The sequence below is a fragment of the Vanessa tameamea genome, chromosome 19, assembly GCF_037043105.1.
Source record: "Vanessa tameamea isolate UH-Manoa-2023 chromosome 19, ilVanTame1 primary haplotype, whole genome shotgun sequence".
NCBI lineage: Eukaryota > Metazoa > Arthropoda > Insecta > Lepidoptera > Nymphalidae > Vanessa > Vanessa tameamea.
Window position 1 is genome coordinate 7,618,450 of NC_087327.1, and position 10,345 is coordinate 7,628,794.

At 33.7% G+C, this 10,345-nt stretch overlaps 1 protein-coding gene and 1 pseudogene across 2 annotated transcripts in view; both read left to right on the forward strand.

Moving 5' to 3' along the window:
* LOC113399405 (zinc finger protein 541) overlaps nt 1-9,999 on the forward strand; it is a 241,694-nt gene extending 231,695 nt beyond the window's left edge. For both annotated transcript variants that reach the window (XM_026638527.2, XM_026638529.2), the window contains 11 exons: nt 1,561-1,752; nt 1,839-1,977; nt 2,052-2,269; nt 2,339-2,914; nt 2,983-3,210; nt 3,290-3,494; nt 3,571-3,753; nt 3,831-4,069; nt 4,155-4,268; nt 4,366-4,463; nt 5,286-9,999. In XM_026638527.2, the coding sequence (XP_026494312.2) occupies nt 1,561-1,752; nt 1,839-1,977; nt 2,052-2,269; nt 2,339-2,914; nt 2,983-3,210; nt 3,290-3,494; nt 3,571-3,753; nt 3,831-4,069; nt 4,155-4,268; nt 4,366-4,463; nt 5,286-5,445 (2,352 nt within the window). In that variant the 3' untranslated portion in view covers nt 5,446-9,999. The remainder of the gene's footprint in view (nt 1-1,560; nt 1,753-1,838; nt 1,978-2,051; nt 2,270-2,338; nt 2,915-2,982; nt 3,211-3,289; nt 3,495-3,570; nt 3,754-3,830; nt 4,070-4,154; nt 4,269-4,365; nt 4,464-5,285) is intronic.
* On the forward strand, nt 7,825-7,998 carry LOC113399490 (U2 spliceosomal RNA; annotated as a pseudogene).
* Nucleotides 10,000-10,345: the final 346 nt, after the last annotated feature.

The window sequence follows — 10,345 nt, forward strand, 5'->3', positions numbered from 1 at the left end:
ATTATTTTTTATACGTCGCTGTTGTTAATTTAAATATGTCGCTATTTCGCTCTAAGTAAATGTAACGTAAAATACATTCAATTTTAGAACGAATAGAATAAACTTCAATAATGTAAGTATTTTAAAAATGCAGTTATAAGACCGTACAAGAATGATATATCGCAAAAACGCTACTAGCGAGTACCTAACAAACATCTGCTCTCACCTCCCGCGCATTAACCTAACGAGCTGCCCTAATGGCGCTGGTAGGGTTGCCACGTGAAAAAAAACCTTCAATAAATTACCGAGCAGTTACTAAGTCTCTTTGAACAAATATTAGTTTAAAATTCCATTTATTTTATTACATACTTTTTTCTACACTTAGTTTGTTTTTTTAGTTTTATGTACCTATTTTTTTTTATTGAAATATATTCAATATTCAAATTATATAGAATTATTTATTGCAATATTGCATAGTAGAATAGATTTAAACGAACTAATTATTTTAAAATACTGCCAAAATATGAAAACAATAAATAGTGCATAGCAAGTAAAATCTAATTTAAATTAGTTTGTGCAACTTGAATGTTATAAGTAACGGGTTAACTGTTGCTAACCTAACGAGCACCCTTAATGGCATCTATTAGGATTGCTAAGCTAAAATATATTACCACCTACTTATCTAAAGCTTTTGCATTTACATTTTCCACTTCCTACAGTTCTTGTATACTTAGACGCAAAAGAAAAAAAATAAACTGACTCCTCCTTCCTGCTCGAATTTTAATATGAGGAACATTTTATATTTTAAAATATAACATTAGAGACAATGTTATAGTTGTTATGTATATGTATATTTTTATGTCTGTATGGGTATATATATATTATAGTTAGTATAGGTGACAGACACAGAATGCGATAGCGAGTTATATAAACGCCAATATTATTTTTGTTAATTTATGTCTAAGGTGTAGGCACAAAGATATACTCAATTAAAACGTGAAGTTAGTCATGAAATTTACATACACATAATATTTAACGATATAAGGTACAGTTAGGAATTAAAAAAATTACAGATAGATGAACTTCACTAATATAAAAGTTTTGCTTAAAAGTTAGGTAAATGTATTTTTCGTTGTGAGTCTTCATACTGTTGTTGAATATTTTGTTATGTTGTTTTCTGCAAAGGAAACGAAGACCGGTGACACTGCTGCGGTGCTACGGATTTCCGCAACTAATTAAAATTCTACGTAAATAAATTACCGCACTGCGCTGCTCGCTCTTTGTGGCAATTTTTTTGAAATTATATAGAAACTTTTCAAAGATTAAATTTTGAACAAATTTACAAAACAAATTGTTGCAGAAATAATTCTCACTTTGCCAGCTGTTCTGCAATGGATTGATCTATAATTACCATTTCCCTTTTAAACCAACGGAGATTACACAGAGTCTATCAAAATCCATTAATTAACTTGGAATATTAACGAGCTACTCAAGATCGAAAGTTTATACCTTGAAATTACAAAGTACGTAATAGGTTTGAAAGTCTTTTGAAGTTATATAAAGTCGCCATGAATTTTGCAGACGCAGCAGAGTAGTCCAAAATGTGGGAGTGGTGTAATTGGCAGCGGATCAACAAGCATAACTGGCGTGTCCGGTGGCCCGCCTCGTGCAACAGACATCAAACCGGTAGAATGCAACTTGTGCCATCGAAAATTTAAAAATATCCCCGCTCTAAATGGTCACATGAGATTACATGGAGGATATTTTAAAAAGGTATAATTATATTATCTTTATCAAAAACTCATCACTAATTTAAAATTTAGATTCTTGTATGTACAACGTTTACATTTTTTAAACAGGATTCCGATAGTAAGAAATTAGATAAAAAGGAGTCAACAGGGCCGCCATTACAAACTGCTTCTGTTTCTGTAAGAGCGCTGATAGAAGAAAAGATCATAAGTCGGCGAGGGGCCACCGTAACAACTTCGCAAAGTATAGGTATTATATACATTTACTAATATAATTTAATATTAATTTAAGAAGATCAAGTAATTCATAAATTATATTTTCAGGTTCATCAGATATTGCTACTTCTCGTTCGGGTTTCGTAGCGCCAGCACCACCACCTTTATCGAGTATAAAAAACTCATCATCATCATCCTCAATAGTTGGTTCATCGATGCAATTCGTATCACCGCGCGCACCTCTAGCAGGCACCATAACTAGTAACATTTCTGCCAACCAAAGAGACTCAACTTTAATTGAATTGTTAAAAAAGGGAAGTTCTAAGGTAAGTTTTCATAAATAAAATGTATGTATTCACCATATTGCGCCACTACATTCATTTTTATTTTTAAAGGTCGTAAAGCGCTCATCTTCAGACCCAGGTCAAGGTTCACCACAACAAGAATTCACTTTTCGTCCAGAATTATTTGGGGTGTCCTTTAATTCTGACGATGGATATTTTTCACCCGCCCTGAATGAAGATACTTTCCAATTTACAACTACATCAGATCAATTAGAAGAACTTGCGTCATTAGAAGACTATGCAACTGTTGCCGCATCGATACGAGAACGGTCGCCAGTTACATTCCCGTCCAGTCGCCGCCTTGCTGCTGTACTTAACTCACCACTTCCAGAATCTTTGGCTGATTTTGGAGCCTGTCATGGTGGTTCACCGGTACCATCACCCGGAATTGGATATACTGAAAATTCACCAGGACTATCATACACTACTGGAGATTCTCCTGGCTTAGCCTACACAGCAACATCACCAAGTGGAAGTTACTCGACACAGCCAGAATCATCGCCTGGTCTAGCTTACCCAACACCGCCTGCGTCCCATGATGCTCACTCACCTGCCCACACAGTACCACGTGCATCGTCGCCACTAACTGCTGCCTTTTTTACTGCAACGATGTCAAGCCAAGAAGAGGTATTTATTACTTATATCTGGTAAATTTTTAATGATCTTAATTTATCTAACTATAATCATGCCCTCAGGTGGAAGAAGCACTGGAAGAAGTATTGCCTGAAGAATGTAGGTCACTAGATGCATATGCTCTTGAACCATCAGCCACAGCACGGCGAATCATGCTGAATTCAGAAGATCCACTGTTGTCGAGCAGTCCACGTGATTTTTCAAATCAACGATCAATCCGACGACAGCATAGAATCGCAGCTCCTATTACAGCACCTCTTCACCAGTGGCATGATAACACGACGCTTCAGGTATATTTAAGGATAGAGACTGCCTTAGCAAAATTAAGTAGTTTATTTTTACTCAATTTGTAATTGTCTTAATTTTCAGGTGTGCGTAGAAGGAAGAGATCCTCTACCTGCAGTTTTCCTTAGTCCGAGCAGCGTTCCTGCATCACCTCAAAGACGTAAAAGACGTGCTTCACCAGCTGGCCCTTATCGTTCACGTATGCGGCGTTCAATTGATCACTACACTCCTCAACCAATTCTACCACCCGATAGAGACGGCTGCGGCCTATTTATGGAACTGATAAATGGTTGGTACAACGATAGTTTTAACATAATATATTTAAAAAATATAACATTGTATAAACATTTAAAAATAATTTATAGAAATTCAAGTAGATGCTAATCTGTTGTCACATATGGAAGATCATCGATTACCACGGATAAACATAGGAGTAGACCATCAAGCTGATATACCTGAGCTATGCAATGATCGTATAGATCTTCATCGAGTACCGGAACAGCTTTTATGGGACCCTGGTATAAATGATGGCCTTGATGATAACGAAGGTAAAATTTAAACGAACGACTTTTAATTTTTTTTCTTATTAATTTGTCTTTTGAATGTAAAATATTTCTGCCCTTAGTTCGTATGTTCATGGAACTGGCGATGTGTGCTGCGATGCCTGTGGGTGGACACACAAGAGAGTACGCCTTGCAAACACTAGGCGAATGTGGGGGGGATATCCGAGCCGCTACTCTTCGTCTTATGTCCCGTCCTGCTGCCCCTTCGCAACATGAATCGCGCTGGACTCCAGATGAAGTCGAAGCATTTTTAGCCGGCCTAAGTCAATATGACAAAGACTTCTTTAGGATTTCACAACTGGTAATATATCATTAAATATATTCCTAAATAATTTTTTGTTGTAAATGAAACACGATTATCAATGTTACGGTTTTTTTTATTATAGATAAGAACAAAGGATTCGAAACAATGTATCCAGTTCTACTACTTCTGGAAGAAGGTAACTAAAGATTACAAAACGCTGTACTTGCGAAGTTGGAACGACGGTCAAATTCCGCAAGTAAGCACTGCCATGAACACTGGCCTACACTTTGTCTTCAGGTTCACTGAATAGTGATAAGTACAGATGTTAACCCGCTCGACTTGTCCTCATCCAGGGTTCATTAGGGCAGGTTTCAGCTCCCGGCTCAGCGTTGTGCGCCTCTCCACCGACCACTTACGATAGCGAGGAGTTTCCGTGTAAGATTTGCGGGAAGTAAGTTTCAAGATCTGGAAAATACAGTATGGCTTCCATGTCGGCCTCAATCGCAAACACTCGCAAATGCAAAATAATTAAACATTAATGATTTACATCATGTATTCATGTGTTGATAAGATTGCGTGGAAAGTATCATTATTTAAGTGTGCTTGAATTCCGCATGTTTTAAAAGTATCTGAAGTTAAAAATAATAAATTAACTTTTACACCGGTTTAAGGAAAGTTTGTACTGTATAGCGCTGTCTACTTTTAATATTGATGGATGTTTTAAAATTTAATGTATAGATATTTCCTGGGTTAGCGACAGAGATTGTGTTACTGGTGTTTATTGCATGGAAAGTAATTTTATCATAAATAATCTATCAAGAATATTGTTATTGGCTCAAATCGACATAGAAAGTTTCCTGTGACTTTTCGTTAAATGATTCGTTCAAAAGTGTTATTGCTACAAAATGTTAATATTATACACAACCAATAATAAGTTTACTTTAGTCTATTAAAGATGATTTTGGCAAATACTAAAACGTAAAATAACTGTCCCAGGGACCATGCTATGTCAAATGTTGTAAATATAAATGAAAAGTATTGAATATTATTATACCAATACATAAAATAGATTAGTGTTATGCGTAAAATTTGTTTACGACTTTTAGATGTAATTGGAAAGGTATTGATGTTGCGTGTTTAAACTTGATATTTACGTCACTAATGAGATGCTTCGCTTAGCTTACGTGCATTGTTTGCAGGTCGACTTACATTTTTGCTTTTTTATGTTAATTTTTTGTTGCCGATTCTTAATATGTACCCTATTATGTTTCAGAGTATTTAACAAAGTTAAAAGTCGTAGCGCGCACATGAAGTCGCACCGGCCACTCGACGCCGAGCCGAAAAGGCCAAAACTCGAAAAGCCTTATGAAAAGGTTGAGAAAATTGATGATAAATCGCAAGCGACTAGCGAATACCAAACTCTCGCTCACTGAATACTCATTCACCCATTCCACCCGTGCGTCGTGCTATGCCCAATGCGACTAATCATCGTAGTCAAAATATATTAAATCACTTTAACACGTAACAAATCACGAGTGCCAAGTGCTGCAACATAAATCGCTAAAAGCGTGCGACCCACCGCCCGCGCTCACTCGCACTACGCCCGAATGTATATAAATGAATGGCTAGCTCTAAATGTTTCTTTTTATAATAGTTACGAAATAATACTTTAGAGTAAATTGAAGTGATTTAGAACAAACAAAAACAGAGTAGTAACTAGAATTTAGAGAAGATTAGTTCTTCGTAAATTATAAACAAAGTTACATTAATGACTATTTCGAAATTTTCATAAGCTAAGCTACATGAGAGCTCATAAAATATTTTGTATAACAATTGATAATTGTAGATAGGTAGGGCCTTCGTAAAGTTTTTATATGACAGACTTCTCAATGTGACTTTTCAAGTGTGATGTTGTAAATAATTCAATAGTTCTTCGACGCTGCGATTCAGCTCCGCGGGCAGCTTTATCGAGATAATCTATATTTTATTACAACTACGTGTGATACATTAACGTAACTCGTGTAGTAACTACACTACCTCGTTTATATTGAATTGTTTGTTTTATTGCGGGCTCAGCTCATTATTACATTTGCTTGTTTGCTCACTATCTTGTTGTTATTTTGTAGTATTTTTAATTTTATTTTCTAGTCATACTAGATAAATATATAGAGCATACTTTGACGCGTGAGTTTTAGATATAATTTAAGACAACGGAATTCAATTCGTTATCCGTACCGTAAATTAGTAACATATCGAAGCAGTTTTAGAAAAATATTGACAGTATATACCGCATTTGTGAATGTTCGATCTTTGTTTTTAAATGTCTTCTATATCTAAAATGTTATTATTCTTACAAATATACTATGGACTATTTAACTGGCCGAAATAATTTTTTACTCGTTAAAGTATAAACAATCTTTTAAAAATCTTGTTTTCGTCGTGATATTGTGATCAATGAACATTCACAGATGCGGGAGGTAAATAATAAAAATGAATGTAATGATATTTTTTTACACAAATATTATCGAAATGCTCAAAGTACTATATTTTATGTTGGTAATTTTATTAACTAGATATTTGTTGTTGATCGTTCTATCGTATCTTAATTATTTAATACTCGATGTGTAATTAGTTAATTTTCGAGTGTAAATTATTTTCAATGGATGTGTAATATATGTATTTAAAAGATGTATGTACGTGTACCTTACGTGTTGTGATATGTACTATTTATTGTTTTAAATCATCTTTGTATTATTTATAATGGAATGTACAAATCGGGCAATAAGCTATGTTGCTCAATTATATAACAAGTATAATAGATCTGCCGGTTATCGGAACTATTAACAGCTGCCAAAGTCGATTTCACTCGACGTATTCTGCGGTTGTGAAGTTTAATAATTCACATTTCGTCTTCTGATACTTCGTCTCGTTTCTTAGTATATGTTTATTTCGGCAGTATTCCTTGTAAAAGACATGTTAATAATTTAAATACATTTAAATTCGTTTAATGTATTAATTTAACCCGTTTAGTTTAATGTTAAATATTATATGATTAATATATACAGAGCGTTTGACGCTATCGGTTTTACGCAGAAAAGTACAATCGAAGTAACAATTGTTTAAGTGAATTTTCTAATGCTATTAAATATGAAAAGCCAGAAATTAACAGCTCTATACTGAGCTCTGGAGGTATACCTACGTAGCCGTTTTCCTTCCATCTGTACCTGAATGGAATTCTGCCAAACATGACACGAAGATTTTAAGCTCGTTGTCTTGGTATCTTTCTAGATAGATATTTATAAGGTTATAACGAAAATTAAACTCTATGTATTTGTACATCACTAACTCGTGTGATTATTTGGTTGTGTTCTTAATCTTAACAATCTAGACGAATTTTTTACGGTAAACTGTTAATTCTATAATTAATTTTCACGATATGCCAAAATATAATGTCAAGTAAAATTATTAAGTACCTACGCCATTTAGTAATTACGAATTATAGATAAAATTGAGTACGGTTTAAAATAGATGATTGATTTAGATTAAGGCAAGGCTTTAACTAAAACCCCGTACGGACATAACGTTTTAGTAAATTAATGCTTCGAATCTGCTGAAAATATGTGCCATCTATTTTGTAGTAGAATACTAAATAGATATTACATTTCATATTAGGTAAAAGTTTATATATAAAACAAACCTATTTTGTCACGGTAAATTTAAAATAATAACTTCTTAAATTTGTTTTAGGAATATTAGGTATTGCTTTTGAATCAAACTAACGTTTTCTAATCAATTGTCTTGGTGGTTAATGTATCGCTTTTCGGCCTTTTGGCTAAGATCAAAGTATTTTATCTGTTCTTTTGAGCTAAATATCTGATCGTTCAAGCAGCTGTTATCGAAATGGTTTTATTTTTACCGTGGCTCGCTATTACGTAACTCAACCGTAATTATTTTCGTAACTAAGTAAATCATATTACGTAAATGTCGATAATAGTTTTTCAAATAATGATGCTGGTAATTTATCTACAACTACAACATTAAAATAACTGTTTTTTAAAGACAAATCCCTCCAGAAATATTTTTTAAACAATACTCTTAGCTATTAAGACTGAAATATGAAAAAATCTTTAAGCGTTGATTCTAAATGGACTCTTCTCTTGTTTTTATGTAGGTATATCATAATTGTTCACCCATTCCACGTGCCAAATCTTCACTAGTCAGAGTAGGTGTTATGCCCTATATACCAAATATATGAATGAATTCTCCTAAAATATTAAAATCCTGAAAGTTGCCGCTAAAAGATAAAAGGCGGGATAGCGGGATAAATATGCCAAAGTCCTAGCATACCTAGTTAATTATACTTATATCTCAACGCCAATAGTATCTACCTTATACACAATTGACGAACAGCGATTAGGGATATTTGGTTACGCTGTGTTTCAAACACGAACTGAAGCATGTCTTAGAATTCGTACAAAATACGGCCGGTACATTTATTCAAATACAATAACCGCTTGAATAGAAGACGCAGAATTGCTAAGTATTAAATTATAAGATCGAGTATTGGACAATCTCATTTCGATTTAAATATAGAAGTGCCTTACAATTTTCTTTTGTTGTTGTTTTTTTGTTATTTTCTTTTAATTAAATCTAATCAGGTTATCGAAGCACTGGAAATTGCATTTATTTGTGGTCCACTAAATCCACTCTGCAAGATCAGAGTCGCTGTGAAGCGGATCAGTATTAGTTCAATCGTTGCTAGTAAATTATTTTATATGTTAATTTATTTATAATTATAAAGACAGGACGGGCTAACATTGTTTACGAATAACGTTATTATCGTTTAAGAAGATCTGTTAATATAGATTAAAATTGTGTCGTTTATATTACGATGTTCATAGTACAACGGCATAGTTACAAACAATAACTAACTACACGTCAATTTAACGAAGGATAAATCTACGAGAATGTAACACAATGTATACTGTAGCAGACGACTGCGTAAAAACAGAATTACTTTATTGAATGAAATTATAATAAGCCAAATATATGTATGTTTTGACGACATCGTGATGTCCCCTTTGCGTTTTGTTCGCTAACAATTTACTGATTCCATTCTCTATACCCCAAAGTAAACTATATAAATGTGTATATACTTATGTATTTGTGACAACACAATGTTATTATATATAGTATAAATGTTTTATAAGCCTAAGTGGATATTATATTCTTCTAATTTTGTATCGAATAAAGTGTGTAAGACGAGTAGGCGGCAAGAGACCCTACTCCGCGTGTTGCATTACCACGATCTCACAATACCTACTATGTATTCTATAAACAAATAAGTTCGATCGAAAGTTTCTATTGTGGTATTCATTAATTATATAAAAAAAGCCTAACAATTCATCGAAGTAATTATTATATAGAACATGTTTGCCTGGCCTAAATCATAGTACTCGTGAACGTGGTAATATGACACCGACCATCATACGTACTTGTAATTTAACAGTAGGTAATAAACTGACGCGTGCCAAATGCACGATAATTTGATATTACACTCTGTGTTGTGATTTTGAACGTTCTGTAAATTACAAAAGTCTTTAAATACTATAAAAAAAATCGTAGACACCTTTTTAGATTAGCACAATTCTTCGCGTAGTCACGTTAGGTCATTAATGGTTGTAAGCATTTAGATTAAACACATAGATAAACATTAAAAGGTGTAAATGTATTACGTATAAATTTTAGATTCATTGTTATATTAAATGTGATGATTCGTAAAGAACAACGATTATTCTGGAGTCCTGTCCTCTCCCGCTCTGGGCGACTCTTCAAAACTTCGCATATCCTTGAAACAATAAGTAATCAAATAAAACTATATATATATTGATAAATTTATTAGGGTAACTAATTTTATAAGACAATGACTACTACGTGATCTTTTAGATTGTCTTTATTAATAAATATATGGTGAAGGTTTTGTCAAATCGTTTTTTCTTTATATCCCCTTGACCACAACTATATGTTACCCCCAAATCATACAATTAAGATACATGCCTTAAATCAATCGACTTGACTTGTGCGTATGTACGAAAAAATTTAACAGCCTATAAATGTGCTGCTTCTGGACTAAGGCGTCCTTGTGTTTCAAAATGGTTATGGAGATTATTCAAACACGCCACGTGCGTTGACACAATTGTGGCATATTTACATCCAACACATCCTAAGGCTATCTCACGGTGCTTTTCTTTCGCCGCCGAACACGAGAACATTAATAATAAACACAAATAATATCCATGTAATTTAACTGATGCTTGCAGAGTTTGAATCCGC